This window comes from Elephantulus edwardii, unplaced genomic scaffold, assembly GCF_000299155.1.
Source record: "Elephantulus edwardii isolate Elephantulus edwardi_28Jun2011 unplaced genomic scaffold, EleEdw1.0 scaffold00113, whole genome shotgun sequence".
NCBI classification, from domain to species: Eukaryota; Metazoa; Chordata; class Mammalia; order Macroscelidea; family Macroscelididae; genus Elephantulus; species Elephantulus edwardii.
In genome coordinates this window covers 6557053-6581917 of record NW_006399863.1, presented here as the reverse complement: position 1 = coordinate 6581917, position 24865 = coordinate 6557053, and the positions used below count along the sequence as shown (strand labels likewise).

The 24865-nt window shown below is 40.9% G+C and overlaps 1 protein-coding gene and 1 pseudogene across 1 annotated transcript in view; one reads left to right on the top strand and one right to left on the bottom strand.

Annotated features, from left to right (window-relative positions):
• Positions 1–24865, top strand: part of CACNA2D3 (calcium channel, voltage-dependent, alpha 2/delta subunit 3) — a 1138585-nt gene that overhangs the window by 1081413 nt on the left and 32307 nt on the right. Inside the window, exon 35 of the mRNA XM_006892223.1 lies at positions 2963–3074. Coding sequence (XP_006892285.1) covers positions 2963–3074 — 112 coding nt within the window. The remainder of the gene's footprint in view (positions 1–2962; positions 3075–24865) is intronic.
• On the bottom strand, positions 22092–22385 carry LOC102848966 (annotated as a pseudogene).

The window sequence follows — 24865 nt, the reverse complement described above, 5'->3', positions numbered from 1 at the left end:
TGGTAAAAAGCTATGCTGCCAACATAAAGGTGTGCAGTTCAAATCAGCCAGCTGCTCTGTGGAAGAAAGATGAGTAGTCTCCTCCCATGCAACTTACAACCTCTGAAAACCTGCTGAACGGCCAGCTAGCTAGCTAGCTTTTGGTTCTGACTCGATGGCATGTAACAGCAAGAGAGAGAGATCTGTGCTGTCAGCCTCCCCATTTCCAGATGAGAAGACAAAATTCACTAGGAGCCACAGAACAGGAATTCATATTCCAAACTTCTCTGACTTCAGAGCTTTCCCCCGTAGCCATTATGCTAACGTTCGTTTCTATCACTATCGTCATTTCATAGCCTCTTGAAAATTCCCAGAAGATCAGCTCTGAGTTGTTCTGACTCCACAGCAATGGCTTGTTTGAGTTTATGATTTTAATGGTTACAGTGACTTGAATAGACTGCTTCTCATGGAGCTTGAGGGAGTTCTGGGGCCAGCGGCCATCAGGAGCTGTGCGGCTAACCCAAAGGGGCACCTCTCTGGGGGTTAGAATCTACCATCACCCACCATTGGCTTAGAGAAAGAAAGATGGAGAGTCCTCTCTTGTGCCGTTTACAGCTTTGGAAAGCTCACAGGAGGGTCTCCCTAGAGACAGTCAGACACTGTGGTGATAACTTTTTGAACGATGGTAATGGTTTTATTCTTTATTTTTATCTGAGAGTTACTTGGCTCAGAAAAAATTGTTTCAAGTACTATACTAAGGACTTCTTTTTCAAAATAAACTCCAGCGTAAGAGTTACCATTATTCCCAACTTAAAAATTATAAAACTGAGTGATGTTGTTACCTTACCGTGGCATAAGAAAGCTCTGGTAGCCTAATGGCAAGAAGCTGTGCTGCAGTCCTGAAGGCACATTGTTCAAGGCCACCAGCTGTTCCACAGGAGAAGGATGGGCAGTCTCCTCCCATGCAGTGAACTGCCCATGAAAACCTGCCAGAGTGTCAGCTACGGGTCAGTTCTGATTCTGCAGTACACAACAACCACAACATAGCTTAAGTCATTGAAATGATCAAGCTTCTGCCTAGTGCTTTCTATGTACTCATAAAAAAAAAAAGAAACAACCAAAAAACAAACCAACAAAACAACCAACTCCAAAACCACAAAAAATTGCACCTGCTGTCACTAACTACTCTATTGGACCTCCAAGCCCATCAATCTTTATGGAGCCAAATTTTCACATACAGAGCAGCTAACAGATTCAAACTATCAAACTTTCAGTTAGCAAACGAGTGTTTCAACCAGTGTGCTACATAATTCACTACTGTTATTTAATGTACAAAACCTGTCCAACGGCGTACTATTGGACAAGGAACTGCATAAGTGTTAGATCTGGCTCATGGCTGTATTTCAAAGGCATTACGTATTTTACTATTTTCTATTTCAATTTTCTTTCTATAATAAAACTATGCAATTGTATCATGACCTCTCTCTCACCCGAAATCATATGGTACAGCTTATATTTTATATATTTATTCATATATACATACGTGTTGCTTCTGAGCGCAAGCTAATCTGAGGTCAGAGCTCTGGCGACTGATGCAGTCCCAGAAAGCAGAATTTGTGTAATGCGCAAATGATAGCTGATACAGCCAACCCAACTGTTTGAGGAATTACAGCGTATCAAACTGCTTGGCAGATGAAATAACTTTGACTACAGGCAGCCCTTGCCTTATAAACAAGTTCTGTTCTCAAGTCTGTCTTTAAGTCGAATTTGTAATAAGTCGAAATAAGTCCAAACAGTTATGTGCACTTTGCATCTAGTGCCAGTTAGGTATTTGTCTTAAGGCATATAGTGTATCTTTCCATGCATTAAAAAAAATAAGGAAATACTTTCAGAAATACTAAAATAACTTCAACATCACAGTGGATAGTAAGAATGATTATTTTGATGGGGATAGCAAAGTAGCACCACTCCTTACTATGAACCACTGTCATTGTTATGTACCGTCAGGTCACTTGCAAGCTCTGAATCCTACCCTCTGACACACCTGCCCCCATTACCTCAGTCACTGAATCAATCCATCTCATCAAGGGGCTACCTTTCTTGCTCTGTCTCTCCACCCTCCCAAACATAGTATCACTCTCCAAGGACTGGTCCCTCCTTGCAATATGTTCAAAGTACGTCAGACGAAGCTTCAAAATCCTTGCCTCCACAAACCAGTCTGGCTTCACCCTCTCTAGGATGAACCTGTTTGTTCTCCTAGCAGTCTGTGGTATATTCAGTACTCTTCTCCAGCACCACAGCTCAAACGCATCAGTTCTTCATACCTCAGATATTTTTCTTTTCTTTTTTTAATTATTATTTGCAAGAAAACTTATGTAGCAAATTCGTTTTCCATTCAACCATGTATACGTACTCTGGTTGGTGTTATTTTTGTTCTGTTTTATAACACCCACTAGGATGCTCACAGTGTAACTGCAGTTTTCCCTCTTCTTCCTTGTGATACTCATTTCCATTAATCCTTTCTGACCCCTTCTTACCTTCAACGTTGTGTTATTGTTGAGTGCCATCAACTCAAGCCCATCGAGGGCTTCGTGGGTTCATTTAGCCATAGGCAAATGCTCCTCTCATGACCTTATATAGTTTATTCTAATGAGTGAGTGTCTCCTAGGTTTTATTGGCCATGTTAGAGGCCTGTTATGTGGTTGACAATGAGCTTTATGAGTGAGCTTTGTGCTAGCTACCTCTTATTTTTAATATATCATTACTGGCTTTGGTTTGCACTGTGAGTTGTTGGTGGGATGTTTGTTATTTGGGGCTTGCCTGTAGTTAGACAATAACATATGCTGTGCATAGATAAATCACAGAATGGCAGAACAGAGCCATGTTCTGAGTTACTTGTGGGCCACCCGTCACAATATTGAGTCTGTGACTTGCGTTCTTGATTTTTAAAAATTTTCTTTCTTTCTACCTTCTATGTCTGCAGCTCAGAAATTGAAACAGACTCTGGAGCCTTGTGACACCGAATACCCTGCCTTTGTCTCGGAGCGTACCATCAAGGAGACCACGGGGAACATTGCTTGCGAAGACTGCTCCAAGTAAGTCTCTCCCTCCACCCCCTTCTCAGTGGAGCATTTCCCTGGATGGGCCCACTCATGACCTGCACACACGCGCTTGCATTGAGAGATGGAAACATGGCTACCCTCTTCTTTAGGAAAGTATTTCTATCAGCTTGGAAGAAACCTTGGTGGGCTTTGCTAGATTTTCCAGAGAGTGGGAAGCTTTCAGAACACTGCATGAAAATATAGATGGAAACTTAGGAGACTTTTTAGTTTAGCTTCTTAATGGCTAAACAAGTCCCACCAGGTGCTTTCACAATTGTTAGGATATCAATTCAACTGCATGTTCGTATCGTTTAGGTGTCTTTGTTGAAAGCACCAAGCCAAAATCTGACGTGTTGGAAGTGGTTCCTCAGTGCTTGAATGTGTATTTCACAGATGTAAATGAGGTGGATCCTGTTTTAATGGTTTCATTGATCATTTTGGGTCCCTGGTCTCATTTCCCACCAGGACATTTCCTGTCGCAAGGTCAATTCTAACCGTGATTTGTATGAACTTTTCTGGGCTTTGGGGAGCTTTGGTGTCCTGGTGATAAGAAGCTGTTCTGTGATCCCAAAGGCATGTGGTTCAAATCCACCAGCTGAACGGTGGGCAGTCTTCACCCATGTGACTTGCTGCCTCTGAAAACACTGAAGGGTCAGCGCCGGGGTTGTTTCCCACCCAGTGGCACACAGGAAGAGCTCCGGGCTCTGGATACAAGTTCTCTGCAGTTATGCACATAGTAAATGTGTCATACTCCTCTTCATCTGGCCCTTCAATGTGTGTGGCTGTCTTTTGATGCATAGAAGCCTTTTTGCTTTTCTTCTAATAAAACTTCATTTAGTCCTCCTTTCTTTTGTGACTTGTACATTTTGCGTCTTAAAGGATGTTCTTCTCTGTCTTGATTTCAATAGGGAATTCTTAGATTTTTCTTCTGAATGCTTTCAAGGGTTGCCCTTCATAGTTAGGACTTCAGTCTTTCTGGAATTTGTGTGCGTGTCAGGAGGTGGAGTTCTAACTGAGTTCTTTTCCTTGTTGTGGGCTAGAGGTCCCAGCTTTCTGATTTGTGAGAATGCTTGTGTCAGGTATGGCTGGGTTCCCATCAGTATGCAAATTTCTCAGTTTTGGAGTTTTATCGATACCTTTTTAATATAGCTTTATCACATATCTTGTTATTCAAGTGAACAAATGTTTCCCTTTTTGCTTGGTTTTTCATCACAGTTCTTGGCTTTTTATGTTTTTAATATTAATTCTGGCATAGTTTTATTCATTTAATGAATTTTGCTAAAGTTTTGACTACATTGGTATGTTTTAGTAAGATTTGGAGATCATTGTGGTCCTCTATGATTTAACACCTTCCTACTTATAAACTAAATCCACCTATTTCTAGATGTCTTTCTAGACTTTAGATTTTACTTACGTTAGCCTCCCTACATAGGTGGGGAATTTTGGTGGCTGACTACATAAGGAGGTGCTCTGCTAAACCAATGGCGACATCTCTGGCAGTTCACCCGAGTTCTATATATTAATGATAGTAAATAAAGTTTTTAATGTGAAAATATACTTTGTTCACAGGATGAGTATTACTTGCCATGCTTAAAAAATATATAGATGTAGAAATATATATATTCAAAAAGGTATTTATATAAATAAATATATAAGGGAGCTCTGGTGGCCTAGTGATAAGAAGTTGTGCTGCATGTGAAGGCACACAGTTCAAGGCCAGAACCTCCTGGCTGGTCATGTAAAGGTTGGTTCTGACTCTGGTAAACTACAATAGCAATAATGTAAATATAAGCACATATTTAGATGCATTTTGGTTCACATACTGTTCACTCTTTATTGACATTCTTTTCTGGATTTACACACAAAATTTGTATATGTTGTGTTTAATTTATGTACGTGTGTTTCACACTTTTTAACTCCATCTTAAAAGTTTATATAGTTTTCCTTTCTTGTAATGCCATTCCTCTGGTGCTCTCTGCTTTCTGCAAAGATCTATCTAACATTAGCTACAATATCCCTAGTACCACAACCCATTCTAAATCCAGCCTGCACATCTGGCAGTTTTCTGTTGACATATTGCTCCAGTCATTTTTGGATCATTTTCAGCAGAATCTTGCTTGCATGTGAAATCAGTGATATTGTTCGATAATTTCCGCACTCTGTTGGGTCACCTTTCTCTGGGATGGGAACAGTTATTTATCTCTTCAGTCACTTGGCTCTTCTCCAGACTTCTTGTCATAACTTAGTGAGCACATCCAGGGCAGCGTCTGTTTGTTGAAATATGTCAGTTGGTATGCCGTCAACTCCTGGAGCCTTGTTTTTTTGCCAGTTCTTTTAGAGAAACTTGAACTTCCTCCTTCATCACCACAGGCTCTTGCTCATATGTTATTTCCTGAAATTCTTCTGTGTCAGCCAATTCCTTCTGATATGGTGACTCTGTGTACTCCTTCCATTTCTTTTAATGCTTCTTGGATCATTTGACATTCTACCCAAAGCATCATTATGTATTGCCATTTGTGGCTTGAATTTGTTTTTCAACTCCTTCAGCTTAAACACTGAGCAAGTTTGGCCCTTTTGATTTTCTGATTCCAGCTCTCTGCACATTCCATTATACTATCTTGCTTTATCATTCCGAACTGCCCTTTGAAATTTTTCGTTCAGCTCTTTGATTTCTCTATTTCTTCTTTTAACTTTGGCTTCTTCATGCTCTAATGCAATATTCAGAGTCTCATCTGACATCCATCTTGGTCTTTTCTTCCTCTTCAGCTTTTTTAATGATCTTTTGCATTATTCATGGACAATATTCTTGATATCCTCCCAGAGCTCATTTGGTCTACCCTCATTGGTGCTCAAGGCTTCAAACCTGTTTCTGAGATGGTTTTGAAATTCGAGTGGGACAGACTTAAGGTCAAATTCGTGGATTTAATTTAATTTTCTTCAACTTCAGCTTGAACTTGCATGTTGTGGTCTGTCCCACAATCAGCACCTGGCCTGGTTTTCACAGCTGATATTGAGTTCTCCAGCGAGTCTTTCCACAAAGGTAATTGATTTGATTCCTATGCATATCATCAGGTGAAATCCGTATGTATAGCCTGCATTCTGTTTCTTATAAAAGGTATTTGCAATGAATAAATCATTGAATGTGCAAAATTCTATCATTGTGTCTCCAGCCTCATTTCTGTCACTGAGTTCATGTTTTCCTGCTACTGATCCTTCTTCCCTGTTCCCAACTTTTGTGTTCCAGTTGGCCATTATTGTCAATGCATCTTGATTGCATGTTCAATTGATATCTGATTGCAAAAGTTGGTAGGATCTTCCATTTCCTCCTCTTTGGCTCTAGTTGTTGGTGCATATATTTGAATGACAGTGGTATTCACTGTATATTCCTTGTATGTGTATGGATATTATCCTGTCACTCACCACATTGTATTTCATGATGGCTCTAGAAATGACTTTTTTAAATTATGAAACCAACCCCATTTTTTCCTCACCTTTTCATCCCCGGCATAGCAGATCATATGATCATTTGATTCAAAATTTTCCATGCCAAGCCCTCTCATTTCATCAGTATTTAGTATGTCAATATTTATGCTTTCCATTTCTTTCTTAACAATGTCCAATTTTCCTACCTTCATGCTTCTTGCATTCCACGTTTTCATTTCTAAGATCTCAGTCTCAATTGCCATGGCTGCTAGTCTAAGTGTGCTCTATTGTATATAGGGTTTTTGAAGGCCTGTTATTTCGGAAGTGGATGGCCAATCCTTCTTCCTAGTCTGTCTTAATTTGTTTGTGTGTGTGTGTGTGTGTGTTTGTTTTATAATCATATCTGACAGACAAGCATTTTACAGAAAAGAGCAGATGAAAGACATTTACCCAATTAGAAAAATGACCAATGATTCAATGTTGCTACCTACTCTTGCTACATGTATTTTGACCCACCCCCTTTCCCTATTCCACCACCATCCCTTCCTACTTCTGCCTACACCATTCAACACCCCTCTCCCCTTAACCACCCCTTGATAGAATAGCATAGTAGTCTGTCTTTTTCTCCTGTAGGATTATTTTTTAAATGTTCATATTCTCTTTCTTCCTCTGATGTTCGAGGTATGTCTAGATATAAAAAAATTGCCATGTGTTTATATGTTGTATATACTATATCCTTATATGCTATATAGGGATAATTTCCTTAGATATCTATCCCCCTTAACTAATTTCCTTTTAATCTAGTCATCTGCCTAAATGTCCATTGAGTTGTTAATATATATGACCCTTTTATTTTGTGGGAACCCAGGTAGCAGAGGGCCTAGTATGTTTGTCTACTAACCAGAATTTGGATTGTTTGAATTGTATGTATCTTGCTGGTTCCCAGCCTCCAGTAGCTCCAAGGCAGAGCAATGTCAGTCTCCTCTCATTAAGATTTATAGCCTCAGAATCTACCACGGTCCTCAGCTGAAACTGACTCCATGGCAGTGAATTTTGTATTTATTTTCTAGAGTTTCTATTTTAAAGTTACCATTTCATTTCATTTAAAGTTATTTCATTTCATTTAAAGTTATATCATTTCATACTCTTAAATTCTTTGTATTTAATTATACAACCCTTTCCATATTATTCTAGTAGTTTTGGTTTTAGGGTAACTGCTAACTTTCTTTCATGTAGATTGTTTGCTCATGTGTTTTGTCATTTTCCTACTATGCATTGATCTTTAATACTGTCATTTCTGAAGTAAAAGAAAATAGCCCGAGTCACTTGTAACAGTGAAGTTGCCTCTGAACTTTTATCATGCATTCCTTTAGCATTTACTGCCTGAGAATGATGGTGATGTGAGCTTTTTGTTTTGAAGAGTCTCTGCACCATATAATTACAGTAAATATTTTCCCCAAGCAGCATGTAGTTTAGGCTTGAAGGTTAATCTCTCATGGACAATATTATTTTTTCCTATCCAGTGCTCCAGAAAACAAGAATAGAAGCCTTGTCTAAAACTTACTTGCTGTTGAGTTTATTTTGACTCATGGCAACCGTCCATTGAGTTTCTGAGGCTGTAAAATATTGTCCATTTAAAGAATAAGGTGCACTTGATTCCAGCCACAGCCTTTTCAGTTGCTTCCTAGGCATCTGAAAGTTGAACAATGAAAGAGGATGACAGGGGAAGAACTGATTGTAGGTTGGAGAAGACTAGGGTATATTCCACGGATTACCTACCAAAAACAAATAAGTTTGTCCTGAACATAGTACAACCAGGGGCTTCTTCGAGGCAGGCAAGAAGAGTAAAACTTCTCACATGCTTGGGGCCTGTGATTAGGAGGCAGCAGCCTTTGGGGGAAAATCTTGCTGGGAAAGGTGGAAGAACAGAAAGAGCAAGGAAGATCGTCAGCAAGATGTATTGACATGGGGACCGTAATAGTGGACTTGAGGACGTGAGAAATAATGAGGGATGGCATAGGATAGGGCCAGGTTCAGATTTGTTGTTTATTTGTTGTCAACTTGATGGCATTTAGCAACAGATCTTTTCAAGAGGTAATTGCCCACCTCCGTCCCACATAATAGCTGGTGGATTCGAACTGCCAACCTTTCACTTAGTACACAGGTTAGTTGTTAGTTGTTAGTTTCCTTTACTGTAAGTGTTGGGGTTTATTGGGGATGGGTGTTGGAAGTTTTGTACAACTGGTTGAGCCAGTGTGTCTGCGTATGTAGAGCAAGACGGCCGCCACTATGTCTGCTTTGTTTGAGGACTTTCTAGAGTCACCACAATAAAGAACTGAAGGATAACGCTTTCATGCAGGAACCTTGGAATGACAGCAGTTCAGAATGTCAATCTGGAATCCACTGTGCTAACGGTTCTACTTGGAACAAAAATCTTAGCTCACTGGCACTCCACTTCCCCTGAAGTTATTTGGAGAGAAGAGCAGTAGACATAATATGAGCTTGTGTGATAGTGATACTAACATAAAAATATCCATGCTATGAATTGAACATAATGCTTGGCACATAGTGTTAGATAAATGACCACATTTAGTGCGTGCATATTTAGAAAAAGTTTTTACCCACTGTAATCCATTGTGAAAAAATGTGTAAATTTTTCTTTCTAGAAATCTAACATTTCACCCACAGAATTCCTCATAGGGAAAAGATGTTGAATACATCTATCTCAGATGACCATAGTTCATCTATAACTAAAGTTTTTTTGACAATTCATAGCTCTCTGGTTCACATGAAGATGATTCCATTGCTCTTATAATGATTGAGAACATTTTACCAAAGGAATATTATACCCTCTAGTCATCAATACCACAAACTCCATGAGGTGGCATGTCACACATTGAATGACAGTTTTACTAGATGGAGTATAAGTCACTCTTCTTGGTTCCAGTCCAAGTGAGAAAACAAATGCAACCAAGATAGAGGATTAGGAGAGAAAGTTAACTATTTCCTCATTGACTCTTCATTCGTGTCCTGGATTTCTAATTAAGATTTAGTCCAGATATATGACCTAAAAGGACAACTATCTTTCATTGACTAGAAAAAAAGTCATTATATTCCTACTATGGCCCAGAAACCATTCTGTTTGGGGCAATACAAAATGTAAAGACCAGATATGGATATTGGAGGTATCAGAGTATCCGTGCCAGCTGAGGTGGGTCAGTTTCAGACCTGGAATTCTGTGGTGCTCAGAAGACTCCTAGAAGATTGGAAGGTTGGGTGAGGCCTTCTCTTCAAAGCCTACAGTGGAGACATTTCCCCGCAAAGCATTATTTTCTGAGCTGCCACCCGAGAGATCAGTCAAATACTGCAGAAGCAAAACCTCACTCAGGGCTGGTGAGGAGAGGAGTGGGGACTCATGTTTGTCTTTTCTGTTTGTAGTAAACTTTTCATTGACACATGCAGAAAAATGCACAAGGAATAAATTTGTAGCTAGATGCAGCTTCACAACATGAATACAGTCATTTAACCAGCACTCAGAGTAAGAACTTAAAGCACATTGCATGTTCCTCAGAAGCCTCTTCCCTCCTCCTTTGAGTGAGGGGGCCACTTCCTTGATGTACAATGTAGATTGGTTCGGCTTATTGCTAATCTTTTACCTAAGAGGTTCTGGTGGCATAGTCCATAGTGTGTTTTGCTGCTAAGCCAAAGGACACACCTTTCTATCAGTTCAAATCCACAAGTGGCTCCACAGGAGAAAGATGGACAGTCTCCTCCCATGCAATTAACAGCCTCAGAAACCCCGTGGAAAGAGGGTCCTCAGTTGGTTCCACCCTGATAGCAATGAATGAGTGACTCTCTTAACTTGTCGGATGGCAGGTTAGTTTGTGAGGTTTTCTGGCAGATACATAAATAACCTTGAAGAAGGTTTCTAAGCAATTTGCTTGGAAAACAAAATAGAGACTTGGGGTGGGAGCGCAGAGGGAAGAAGTAGTTGAGGTCTTCAGTAAACATTTCTTGATTGTATCTCAGACACTGACAAGACTTTGGGGAGACAGCAGTGAATGAGACATGCATGGGTACTGCCTTCATGAAGTTGATAGAAGTAACTGGACAATCTCAGCATCCCATGAGCAGCACTCTGGTTATAGAGTAAAAGTTACACAGGAGGGAGGCTTGAGCTGGTCAAGGAAAGTTTCCTGGCACCAGCACCATTTAATTCAATACCATTGGGATGAAGAAAGTCAGCTGCTAAAAGTGGAGAGGAAGAGTATCCAGAGAGCTGGAAAAGAAAAATGGGGAGACATAAGAAATTGTGCCTTTTACCCCCCTCTACCAACCAAATTCTTGAAGGTCAGGGACACTAGGGCACAGAGAAGAACATGAGGAGAGATGGGAGAGGACGCAGATAATGAATGGAGGTTAAAATCATGTCCCATCAATCTTCTAAAGAAAATAACAAGCCTTGGGAGGACAAGGATTTCGAATGCTACCCTTACACCAGTAAGAAACAACAGGAGGGATTTTTGGAAGGAAGGGGGGCAAGATACAAGCTTCCAGATCATGGGAGAAATATCAGGAATAACCAGGACAAAGGTATCATTTGGAAACTCTCATTCAATGCAGACTGACCGTTTGCAGCCTCTCCATTTCCAGTCCCATATATTCTCATTTCATCTCATTCCTTCTCTTTCATTGCAGATACTGCTGTTATCTCTTCTTCCTTTCCTTCTTGTAGAAAAAAAACACCACACACACACACACACACACACACACACACACACACATATATATATATGAACCAACTCATAGCAGACCCTCTGGTGCATTTTAAGAGGCAATTAGTTAATCACACACAGGCGGAGATTTCCCATCCTTCTCATATATATATATATATACACACACACACACACGTGTATACATATACTTAAGTGTGTAAAATATATACATATATGTGTGTGTATATATTATATATGTTCATATACATACAAACATATAACTCCTGTTGAGTCAGAACTGACTCACAGTTGGACTCTCTAGCAGGTCTTCCAAGGCTGAAAATCACATGAGAGATTGGCTGTTTTTCTTCCTGGGAGTAGCTGGTTGACTTGAACTGTCAAAGTGATGCTACTATTGTATTAGCAGTGCAGCTCCCTATGGACTGTGTCCCTGGGAAAGTAGTTGATTGAGAAATCAACTGATTTAAAAAAAAAAAAAGCTTCTTCTCTGACCCCCAAAATTGTTGTGAGGCTTTATCAATTAGTATATAATGTTTGCAGAACATAAAATAGACTAATAATAAAATCACTTGTGTGGGTGTTTTTGGGGGATTGTGCCCTTTCATTCCTCCCACTGCATTATTCCTTAGGTGCTCTCACTTCATTTCATAAAATGGAACTTATTAGAATATGTACCCGAGTGTTTATTGACATATTGATGAGTGTGTCATTTTGTATTTTGCAAGCATTATGCAGTTTTGGGACAAGACAGTATATTAAGGATGACAGTGTTACCGGGTCATCTTCTTCCCCTTCTGAGGGCACTAGATTCTGCCCTACAATGGCCAAAGTGTTCGGTGGTCCACGGCAAGCCGTATCTGCCCATCAGCTTTCCATCTAATTCGTGTAGAAACCTGTCAACCTTTGCCTGGAAAGAATGAGGTTTCACACATCTATGTCTCTTAAGACAATTACTAATTTTAACCAACATTTTTTTTTAGGTAACTTCAGGTCAAGGGCAGTGACATTCAAAAATAACACAATTCTGCAGCCTTTGGCGAGGAGCAAGTTGGAAACGGAGTTTAGTGCAAATTATAGTATTTCAGAAATTACGCACTAAGATCTCTTTCATAGAAAAACATCTTGCCTTCCGCAGTGGAACATGCAAGTGCTGTGTCCGTTACAAACCCGTCTCAAGGCACCGATTACTTTTCTTCCACAAGCGATGGTAAACCAGACTGCAGCAATCCCACAGAACTGTCCGCTTCCCATGGGAATCCACTTCCTGCCGTGGTGCGCTCTTAAACTGTCATTAACAATCTGTCCATCTCTTAGAGGAGATCAGGAGGTGACCCTGGTGTTTAAAAACGTTGCAGGAAGCAGTGTCAGGTGATGCTAGTCCTACAAGAAGTAATTCTTTTACTCTCCCAAGATCTTGGAAAGCTGGTTGCTCATGACTCCACTACAGTGTCCTTTTCCCAAAATTGCTTGTTGGTTTGATGTGGAAAATACATCAAAGGCTGACTCAGTGGCTCTAAATAGAAACCTTTAAATTGTGCGTTCAAAAGTGGACATTGATCCATCCATAACATAGATCTATTATACCATGGAAGGGGACACAACATTCAATGTTTAAAAAGGATTTTAAAAAATACAGGGTTTATTAAGAACGTGGGAGCCTAAAGGAAAATAAGAATTTACATAAGAATGTCATTAGGGTTGGTGGTTTGGCTGCTTCAACCAATCATTTTTGTCATTCAATATCCCACTGATTATTAAATTAATCTGTTATTCAAACAGCAATCGAAAACAACTCAGCCCATATTTTCTGGGCATTTGGGGCTGTCAACACATTTAACAAAATGGGATATCTAAAACAAAAAAAATAAAGTGAAAGCCATGTTTTACTATTTTTCCGCTGTTTCTTCTTTCTAGTCATCCCTCTTTGCCGAGAAAGAGATTTGTAAAGATTTCCCTAGATTGTGTGCCAACTGCAAAGTTAAAGACAGACAGAAAACAGTTTATCAGAATTAAAACTGAATGCATAGAATGTCTGTAGTGACAGAGCTTTAAAAGTCTTATCACATTCCAGTTCTGGAAAGATAATAATTTCTAAAAGAAATTAGGTGCTGGGGGGTTTTGTTGTTGTTTTAACATGTGCCTATCCTCCCCCTCCCTCTGCCTTTTTTTTTCTTTTGGTAGAATCACTCATCACATTTCATAAAAAGGATGCTGCCATCAACTGCGCTTTGGGATCTGTACATAAGCTTTGCTCATCTCCCTGAAAACCCCAAAAGCTGTGTCTGTACTTTTCTTCTCTCATCACTTCTCCCCATGCGCCTTTCATTTCTCCACAAAGCTGAAAGAAAGTAATTGGTCTCAAGGCTGTGTTGACATGCTCTGTGGGCTGCAGTTCAGAGAATCAGAGTTTAGGGATTCCGTTCTCCTACAAACTTCTCCAATTTCCTGTTGAGGGCCCATGCTGGGTGGGCGACTAACCACAAGTCTTCAGAAAGTTCTTGGTCTGTGCCCTGCAGGTGTTCTACCTACCTGGGGGGGGGGTTCACTAAACAACCTGTAAAATGGATGTACTGCACCACACAAGGTGGTATTTTCCAGGAGTAAAGGCTGGAAGGATAGGCTGGCTCTAAAACCAGGCACCCTCCTTCCCTCTTGATCCTGAAAAGTCTCAGCCAGTTATTGAAACATTCTACCCCACAATTAAGGGAGCTCTGGTGGCCTATTGACCTTTTCTTGTCAATTGAATGGCAGATGGTTTGAATCTACCAGCGGCTCTGTGGGAGAAAAGTGAGCAATCTCCTCCCGTGTGATTTATAGCCTCTGATAATCTGTTGGCAGGTCAGTTATGAATTGGTTCTGACTGGATTGCACTTAACAGGCCTCAGTTTTCTTATGTCTGTAAGGGAACTAATAATATGGTGTGTTAGCCTAAATGTTGGGAGTTTTTAGCCATTAGTTAGCTGCTTGTGGTCTCCAGTCATCTTACCTGTAGACATATGATCTTGAAATCAGCATCAGCTGTGGGATTAGGATAAGAGAAAGAGTGCTTCCAACACTAAGCGGCAAGACTTGAGGCAAGCAAGGTTTGTGGCCCCAAGACCCTGGTGGTGGAGAAACTGTGACATTGCTGTGGACAAACAGTGGCAAGGTGTGACCTGAGTTTCTTAGATTTGTGCTGGCCATAGTTAAAGGTTTGACTGTTCTTGCCAGGTGCTTGAAGGAGAAATTGACTTAAAACTTGCTGGATGCTTGTTTGCTTGGAGGCATAACTTGCTGGGTGATTTGGATTTGACCACTGAAATGAAACCAGAGCCTGTACTAATTGAGGAATTGTACCTTGAAACCTGGACTTGTATTGTGAGGTATTATTTGCCTCCCTTACTCTTCAACTTCTCCCTAATAAACTTCATTTTTGGTACCATAACTGTGAGCCTGTGAGTCAGCAATGAATAAAAGAACCTCTTGATAGGACTGTACAGGTACCATGGAGCCAGGCTACAGACTCTTTAAATGTTTTCTGCTCTTGGGCAATAAGGGGCTATGTTATTCTCACTCCCTCTGGCCCTTTCAGAGACACTTATGTCCCTGTGCCTCCATGGCCTTTGTCCTGCTCTTTAGACAAATAATGATAATAATGCCTGTATCAGAAGTTATATAAATTCAAAACATCAATGGCCTTATACTGAAGCATGGTGCCTCTGCACAGAGCAAAGGCTTCATACATATGAGCTCATTCTAAAGAACAAAATTCATAAGCCCATTTATGTTGAGACAGCCTTCCTTTAGTCATCCTCCCTTCTAGATTTCATAGCCCACACAGAGGGAGTAATAGTTACGTGGAGGAGACTGTAGCAAGTTGCTCTGCTTGCCCAAAGGCCTTGCATCTCCATCTCTAGAGGTTCGAGTCCATCAGCACCTCCACGGGAGAAAGGCCATTCTCTTCCTGTTACAGTTTACTGCTTTGGAAATCCAGTGGAGGGTCATTGTAAGTTAGGACTGACTCTGCCACAGTGAGTTTTTATTGGTTTATTCTGAGATTATCCAAGAGAAATTACCTCCTTGATTTTTGCCACTTCCTATGTCCACTCATACTATGCATTCATCAACATAAAAAAAAAAACCCAAAAATGCTTGGCATTGGGGACTGCACGTGTTCAATGAAGATCAGATCCTTCATTATACAAATTAGTTACAGACGTTGCCAGTGGAAGCATGTTCGTTTCCTTGAATAAGACAATTTGTAGGCGTTAAAATATAACCTCTTTAAAAAAAAAACCAACAAAAGAACACAAACCCACTTAATTGCAAGCATACACTAATTCACTGAAGCATTTTTGCATTTCCTGCTCTATAGAGTCTTGCCAAACTGCTGTACCTGGTCTTGTTTAAAACATGTACATAAATGTGCTTCCCTTTCCCATGAAATAACCATTGACCTTTTCAAATGTACTTTCTTTCTAATCAAGTTGGCTTTCTATTGTATAGTGAGACCTGAGTGGTCATTTCTCTCCCTTGGAGGTTGTGGGCTGTGCATCTTTCCTTCGTCCTTTTTCGTAGTTCGCCTCTTAGTACCTCCACTTCCTTTCTGCTTTGCCATATTGGGTGGTGTGATGTTCAGCTGTCGGTCACCTGAATCTTTTTCCACTTTACATTCAGTAAATGCCACATTCAGGCTGCCATGGAGAAGCAGCAGCCTCCTGCTTCCTTCATATTCCTTCTACCTGTTCTGTATCTTAGGAAGTGATAGGAGAAACTCCTCTATTCTAAAAACGACAGGCATATCTCAGAGATATTGTGGTTTCCATTCTGTGCCCCCATAATAAGGTGACTCAAATCAGTCATCTGATTTTGGCTTTGCTTCCCAGAGCATGTGAAAGGTGTGCGTATATTCTTGCCTGTTAGGTGTGCCAGAGGGGTTAGGAAAAGTTTGAAATATTATGAGAATTTCCAATAGATGACACCAAGACAGGAAATGAGCACAGGCTGTTGGGAAAAGGGAAGGGTACCAGTGGACTTGTTTGACCCTTGGTTGCCAAAAACTTTCAACAGGTAAATAGCACTGTATCTACGAAGTGACAACAAAACCAAGCATAATAAAACAAAATATGTCTGTTCTTTGCTCTATCACCAGAAGATAGAAGCCATCTTTCTTTCTGTCAGATTTAAAACAGATTTTATTTTGTGATCATTAATAGAATTCATCAAGAAAACGTCATTATCTATTTTATTGGTGAAATAAATCTATGAAAATAGATTTCTTGTTTAAGCACTTCCACACACATACTTTCACTTAAAGCAAGGATCTCTTTTTCTTTAAATTTATATTGGTTTGCTTACAAAGCTCATATAGTGTTTCACACTATTCTTCATTCACATTGTGTCTCACACAATCATTCCCATTCATATTATGTTTTCTAAAATCAATCACCATTGGCCTATGTCCACCATCCCTGTCTTTTGAAGTCCCCGCTGGATCGTTCCCATTTCCCTTATCCCTTCCCTCCGCCCACCAAATTGTAACAAACCATCATTCTTACAAAATCCAAAAACTTTTCAATGATTTGTCCTATAAGATCGAGGATTCATTCGCCTCTCAGCCTTTGTAAAGGGCCTTCTTTCTGTATTACAACTGTGGGGCTGGGTTTGCATAACTCAATGGAAGCTATTAGAGTGAGTAACCAAGCTAGGACAGAATGTTTGTGCTTGCTAAAAAATGTCTTGGACTTCATTTTTTTTTTCCTAGCAAGGGAGGGGACTTTTTAAAATTGTTGAAGCAAGTCCATGAAATGAAAGAAATGTCACTCAGCATAAAGCGAGAAGTACCTTCTTTCTACCAGTCTTGCTGAATCCAGTTCATCGGATCCTTCACCAGGAACAGGGCCTCACTGGTTCTTTCTTAGATGCTCAAAGTGGGGTTTGCGGTGCATGGGTGTGGGGAGGTCCTATTTCCATCAGTAGCAATGATCACAGCCCAGAGGTTCCAGCTAGAATGGACACTCTTGTGTTGCTGTTACTATCTTTGCTCACCCTTTGATAAGCAGTATTTGGAGAGGTTTGAGCACAGGAAATGTTGTAAATTACTGTTTTCCCTCTCGGGGCCCATGATGGCGAAATGAGAAGGGCACATGTCAATAACAACTGGGCAGGTCTCTACCTGACACGAATTAGTGTCACGAACAGTTTCCCATTTGTACGTTTCCTCATGTGTGGGAAAGCGGGTGGGAGCACATGGCCGTCTGGCTGGGCTCACAGCACAGGGAGCCCTTCCTCTTCCACGCCGGAGGGTAGGAGCCCAGCAGATCCAAGGCGTATTTTTAGACTGTTTATTTGCATGTGGAATGGAGGGGTGCAGAACTGTATCCGCACTATTGATGTTTGCGAGCCTCCTCTCTGCGGCACATTGTCCCCTGCTCCATGGTTGGCTGAAAGGAGATTGCCACCACCCCACCTCAAAGAGGAGTCTGTTCTCCCCATGGGCTGCCCAGTGCTGCACCTGAAGTGGCTTAGCACGTTGCCAGAACCCTATAGATGTGTGTTTATTAACTCTCCGGCTTGCCCTCCATTTGTTTAGCTTGGAAAGGGTTTGCGTATTCCTATGGGTATTAAAAACCCATCTGATGTATTAAAGGAGCTCAGTGGATCAAAGTCGAAATGCTGCTTGAAATCCAGCTTCTTGAATAGAGACGTAAGATTTCTAGACATAAACTACTTTTTCAAGAGCCATTTTGCATGCTCAAGAAGGAAATGATTTTCATAATGATCTTTTCCTCTCCTACCCCCGCCCTTTGGGATGTGGATTTTTTTTTTCCTTTTGCCTTCAGTAACCTCTGTTCCTGCTTTTTGAGGACTGCTCGTGATTTGGGCAAGAAGACTTCTTTGCAGCGAAGGGTGGAGACAGGCATTAATCTCAATCAGATTTTCATGCCTTGTAGGAGACAGCCCCAAAAGAGTAATAAACATACCAGCAAGTGGTGGTTAATGACCAAGGTTCTCTGTGCAATTGGGGGCAAAAGTGGGTGGAGACGATTTAAGATGAGGATCAGGCACACCCTGATCCAGAATAATTAGAGGTGAAGATGGTCGAAGTCACAGGGCATTGGAGAAATTCTCAGGCTCAAATCAGGGTGCCAGATACTTCATAAACAGGACACACTGCAATGTTAGCAAACAAATCAATACATCGGATGAACGCTTTCCTTGGGATCCCACAATGCTCCTGAGGTGGCGGATTATTTTCCTAGACAAAACCAATCTATCAAGAATTTGCATAGGAATACTGTTCATTTCATGCTTCCTTTGTGCATCTATGTCTGTAACTAGTCTTCTCATAGTGTCTGCATTTCACCAAGACTTAAGACATGGGAAAATGAAGTCTCTTGGCCAATGCTATAAGTTTATGAAGTTCTAGTATTACATCAGGTAAGGTCCTATTTTCTTCAACCTGATAGGTAACGAACTCCTGTTGGTTATTTTTTTTTCTCCTATTGGCTGTTCTTCCTTCCTTCCTTCTTTCCTTCCTCCCTCCCTCCTTCCTTCCTTCTCTATCTTATCTAATCTATCTTCCTGCCTAATCTATCTTATCTAATCTATCTATCTATCCATGCTACATTTTTCCTGAATATCTTTGTCAGAGCGTTGATATGACAGTATGTAGCCAGATGCCATCCTAAGCTCATGTAACTGTTGGATTTGTTCTGAGAATTGACGGTTCCACTGTGCACCTTGCCCATGGAAACAATACAAACCCATTGTCAGAGTTGATTCTGACTCACGGTGACCCAATGAGATAATCCTAATGTGCCATAGAGTTTCTAAGGCTACATCTTAATGGAAGCAGACTGCCACGTCTTTCTCCCGGAGAAGCTGGGCTGGGGGAGGTGGTTCAAACCACTGACCTTTTGGGAATTCAAGTACTTTAACCACTATACCAGCAAGACCCTGGAGTAAACCTGCTAACTTCATGCACATCTACACTCACTCACAGCACCTAGCATGTTGGGTTTTGCTCATCAGTTGATATGCTTTCCCCTCCCACCACATTAGGGAAGGCAGACTGGAGCAGTGGTAAAGAGGGACTGGAGCAGTGGTAAAGAGGGCTGCTGGCTTTGGTGTCACACACATTTACGGCTTGAGCTCTCAGTGCCTTCACTTCCAAGCTGTGCATCCTCTTGCCAGCAGGTGGCTTATCACCTCTCTGGTTTCCATCTGCTCACCTGGGAAGTGAAGATGCTCACGGTGCCTCCAGAGGTGCCTCTAGAGCACTGGCTTGGTGTGACTCTCACAGGGTGTAATTACAGAATAGACATCAGCCAGCACCTGCCATTTAGTTGGTCCTCCAACGCTGGGAGGTCCTACATCAGATTCACTGTAGCTGGAGACTAGAGTTCTGTTCATTCTCTATTCTAAAGTAGGGCTCAGCACATAAATAGTGCTCAGAAAATTGTTGATTGAGCCGAGCTTTCCCAAGAGAATAACCTTTTAAAGTGTGAAGCACAGGAGAATGTAATTCTGGTAGCTGAGACACCTGTTATTTTGTGTTGTATTTGAAAACAAGCATCTGTTTTGAAAACAGCTAGGAGATCAGATTCTCAAGAGCCCAATGGAAATGTTGTGATTTTTTTTTCTTCTTATAAAATGAGACAGTGGTCTAGGGAAGCAATTGGACTTGCCTGAAGTCTGACAGTCAAGGAGCACCCCCATGCTGGATTTCTAGCCTCAGCCACTACCCACAATTACGTGTGTTTTTCTTGCATCACCTCCACAGCCAGTCACCTCAACTCACTATTTATTTATGCAAAGTATAATACACAAGCTTGTTATATAATTCAAGAAATGCTTATGAGTGTGTAATGAGAAGTACCACCCATGAGCCTCTCCCTCCCATCATCTAGAGAGAACACCATTGTTTCCAGGTTCCAGATGGTCTAGTGGCTAAGGAGTTGTGCTGCCAACCCAAAGGCAGGCAGTTCCAATCCACCAGCTGCTCTGCAGGAGAGAGATGGGCACTTTCTTCTTGGGCAGTCTCCTGCCTCTGACAGCCTGCTGGAGGTCAGCCACAAGTTAGTTCTTACTTGATGGCAAGGAGTTGAGGGTATCCCTCAGGGAGCCCTCTAGTGTGGTCCACTGCTAAACTGAAAGGCTGTACAATCTAGCAGTTTGGATCCACTAGCGATTCCACAGGAGAAAGTTAGGCTGTCTCCACTGCAGCAGTTTTCACTCTCAGAAAGCTGCTGGAGGGTCACCTATGAATTGGTTCCAACTCGCTGACAATAATTGAGTGGATCCCTCCAGGAACATACATCGTATACAGATTCAGGTACATAAGCTTATTCATTTTTTACCACTATTCTTCCCCAAACAGAAAACAGCTTACCAGACCCCCTTTTAAAAAATATTTAGATATATTTTTCAACTATATATAATTATATATTTGTCTGTCTCTTTTCCTTTTAGTAATTGCTTGGAATTCCATTTTGGGAGATCTGCTTTTATTTATTTAGTCTGAATTGGACTTTTATGTTGTTCCTAAGCTTTTACTAAGCTTTTACTTGAAAAGTGAAGTCATCTGTAGGAGAAGGTGCTAGAGGGCCTGACTGGCCAAAGAGTATGAGTATTTGTAAATGTATTGCTTTTTGCCCTTGAGTTGATTCTAAATTGTCTTGAATACACAGTGGGAAGTAACTGCCCTGCAATCCCAAAGGCATGCAGTTTTGATCCACCAGCTGCTTTGCGGGGGAAGGCAGGGCAGTCCCCTCTCATGTGATTTATTGCTTCTGACACCACGCTGGAGGGTCAGCATGAGTCAGTTCCAACTTGATGGCACCCAACAATATAGGACGGCACAGAATTATTGCCCAGCAGAGCGAGCTCTGGGTTTAGCGGGCAGCAGCCAAGTGCTGAAACACCATGTGATCAGGGAGCCTTTGTAGATCCTACAAAAATACAATGTGATGGAGAAAAGATTGAAATTGTCAGTTATTTAATCTTATTTGGTTCCACAGTCAACACCATGGTGCCAGCAATCAGGAAATCAAAAGTCACGTTGCACTGAGAAAAATCCACAGTCAGAGACCTCTTCAAAGTGCTAAAGAGCAATGATGTCAGTTTAAAAACCAAGCCATGATCTTACCTGACCTAAGCCATAAGTCTTTTCTATTACTTGCTGTGCATCTGAAAATTGGACAATGACTAAGGTTGACAAAAGAAAAATCAAAGCCTTTGAGTTGTGTTGACTACAAGCACTGAATGTCCCATGGACTGGACTGTCAAATGTGTCTTGGGGAAAGTGCCATCAGAGAGCTCCTTGGAGTCAAGGATGGAGAAGCTTCCTCTCACATTGGGCATGTTCTTTGTTAGAAGGGGCCAGTCTGTGGAAAAAGACATCATGCTTGTAAAGATAGCCTAAGAGAAGCAGCTCATCAACAAGATGGATTGACGCTGTGATTGTAACGATGGGCTCAAGAGTATCAGAAATGATGAGGATGGTGCAGGATAGGGAAGGTTTCTGATCCATTATTCATAGGGTCCCAAAGAATCGTAGTTGACCCAATAACAACAAAAATACACTTACTGTGCCAACATAATCCTCTGCTAATTTGTGAGTATATATGATAGCATGTGATGTGTTATCAGACTGGTTTATTCTGTGTTCATTGTTTTCTTTTTTCTCCATTGATGAGGATACACTTTTGAATGCATGAAACTTGATTTAAACGTACACATATATAATGGTGACAAAGGAAAACACGGTGGAGTTCAGCACAGAGGCTGCATGCATGGGTAGGACGCTGACGCTGGTTTCACAGTATGAGGTATGGGTTAAAAAATAGGAACGAGTATGAGTCCTCTCCCATCACCACATAGAAGGATCTTCAAGCCTAGTCCTGGGGACATTATCTGTGCTCTCTCTCATCAAGAGATCTGAAATCAGGGTCTCAGGGCTAGATCCTTTTCCTTATCTCTGCCTGGTGATGAGGTTGATGTAGTGACGCAGCGCCGAGTAGTATCTGGCCAACTCGTCCGCAGGCACGTCCTCTCCGGGGTTGTCGGGCTTGGCGGGGTACGCCTCGGCCAGTGCGCCCAGGCACACGAGCAGAGAGACGATGAGGGTCAATCTGGACAGTCCCAGTCACTTGCTACCCAGCATAGCGGCGCCCTGGCTGCAGGTCCGGCGTGGAAGAGTGGCGAGTGCTCCGCTGTCCCGTGTGTCTCCTGGGTGAGAGCTGGCGGGTGGAGTACAGAGAGCAGGTCGCACTGCGCTTTTATGGCTCTCCCTCGTTGCAGCAGGAGGGGCCTCGGGTGATCACGCTCCAGTGACTGCCACCCCGCCACTTTCCTCCCCCGACTGGAGGAGGGCGAAGCGGGAGGACTGAGCCCTCTGTGTTCATTGTTGTTAGGTGTTTTAGAGTTGAGTATGACTCTTAATGACTCTATAAACAACAGATCTGAACCCTGTCCTATCTTGTGCCATCCTCACTAGCTCTGACATATATGAGCCCATTGCCACAGTCACTGTGTCAGTCCACCTGGTTGAGGGTCTTCCTCTCTTTCACTGACCCTCCACTTTTCCAAACATGAAGTCCCTTTCCAAGGAATAGCCCCCTACTAACCACATGCCCCACGTATGTGAGACAGAGCCTCAGCATACTTGTCTATAAGGAGCACTCTGGGTGTACTCTCTCCAAAATATATCAGTTTATTTTTTCCATAGTTCATAGAATATTCAGTATTCTCCAGCACTACAATCTGAAGATGTCAATTCTTCTATCATCCTTATTCATTGTGCAGCTCTCAGACGATGAGCAGGTGATTGGACGATGAGCAGGTGATTGGACAGACCGTGGCTGGAATCAAGAGCACTTTGGTCTTTAAACTCACATCATGACTCCTAATGACTCTGGAGAGGTCCCTGATGGCAGACTTACCCAATACTGCCTCCTGACTGCAGGTTGTTGATTGTAGATTCAAGATTAAATCACTGACAAACGTCGCTCTTTTCTCCATCCATCGTGATGTTGCTTATTGGTCTAGTGGTGAGGATTTTTGCCTTCTGGATGTTGAGATGCAATCTATATTGAAGGCTGTAATCCTTGATCTTCTGTAGTAAGCACTTTAGGTCCTCTTTCAGCAAGCAAGGTTGTGTCATCTGCATAATGCAGGTTCTTGATTACTTCCTCCAATCCTGATGCTACATTCCTAATAAACTTAGCTTTTCAAATGTTTTGCCCAGCATACAAACTAGATACATATAGAGAAAGAATATAAACTTTTCCCTATTTTATACCATGTCTGCATGACAGCTTCGTAGTTCAGTTATAGGTTTGCACGTGAGTACAATTAAGTGTTCCAAGATTCCCATTCTTCTCAATGTTAGCCATAGCTTGTTGTGATCCGCATAATCAAATACCTCTGCATAGTCAATAATAAAACAAATAGACATTCTTCTGGTATTAGATAAGAAAATGGAATATCATGATCACCTTAACTTTCTCTTTTTATGTTGAGTATCATTTCATATGTATTCCTTTTTTTATATATTCTCTAATTCAATTTCTAATTATATTCTACTTTTCTCACACTTGTTAGTCTTAACATTATTTTTCTTTTATTTAAGGTAATTAGACTTTACTCATGAACTTACATATTAAGAAAACTGTTTATTATGTATGTTGTATATGAACACTGCATGTAAAACAAGCTAAAGTTCATAAAGTATATAAAGCCACACAATTCTTTAACCAGCTCATTTTATTTTCTTTTTTTTTTATTTTTTAAATCAAGGCACAAGTAACAGAGACTGTGGTAGAGAATTATCTACATTCTTATCATCCAGAAATAAACCTAGTGATAAAATATGGTCTAATTGTTTCCAGTCATGCTTTTGGTGGTGGAAGTGGTGGTGGGTGGTGGTGGTGGAATTGAAACATTGTAACTATTTCATTGTGACATTGAATCAAAACTCTTTTAAAGCATGCAGTTTGTTGTGGGGTTTGTTTTGGGTTTTTTTTTTGTTTTTTGGTTTTTTTTGAGCATGCAGTTTTTAAAACTTGGAATGCCTTAAGTGTATTTCCTTTCTTGTAAGTGGTTCTGCAATATTTTATTAAAAAAAATAGACCAGAATTCTGTGATTTTATTAGTTTATTTAACCAATAGCCTTTCAGCTGTTTGTTATATTGGCTATATAAGCCATGCCATAATAGATGAGTGTCTTCACTGGCTAAAACTGTATCTATGCTGGTTTCAGTTTCTACAAGTAAAATAGATGTCATTCTTTTTAAAATAGATCTTGATTAGATTTAGTCACATAATAGTTTTATTCCTCTTTGTTGCCTATTATAAGGAATAAGATTTAATTTTTTTTACAAGAGCAGACAATAGAAATTTGTTTCCAAGATTTCTCTCAAAAGATACTGTGCCAAGTGTGGAAATCTGAAGAGGCAAACACTTGTATTTCTCACACTGAGGTGAGAGGAGAAAACTGTTTATAACTTAGTCCAAGATAGAAGAAAGACTAAAACTACAGCATGATGGACAGATTTACATATTTAGTGCTTTGTTGATAATTATTTATAAATTTCCTTACTCTAAATAAAAATCTGAAATATTGACTTCTAGCAGGGTGCCAAG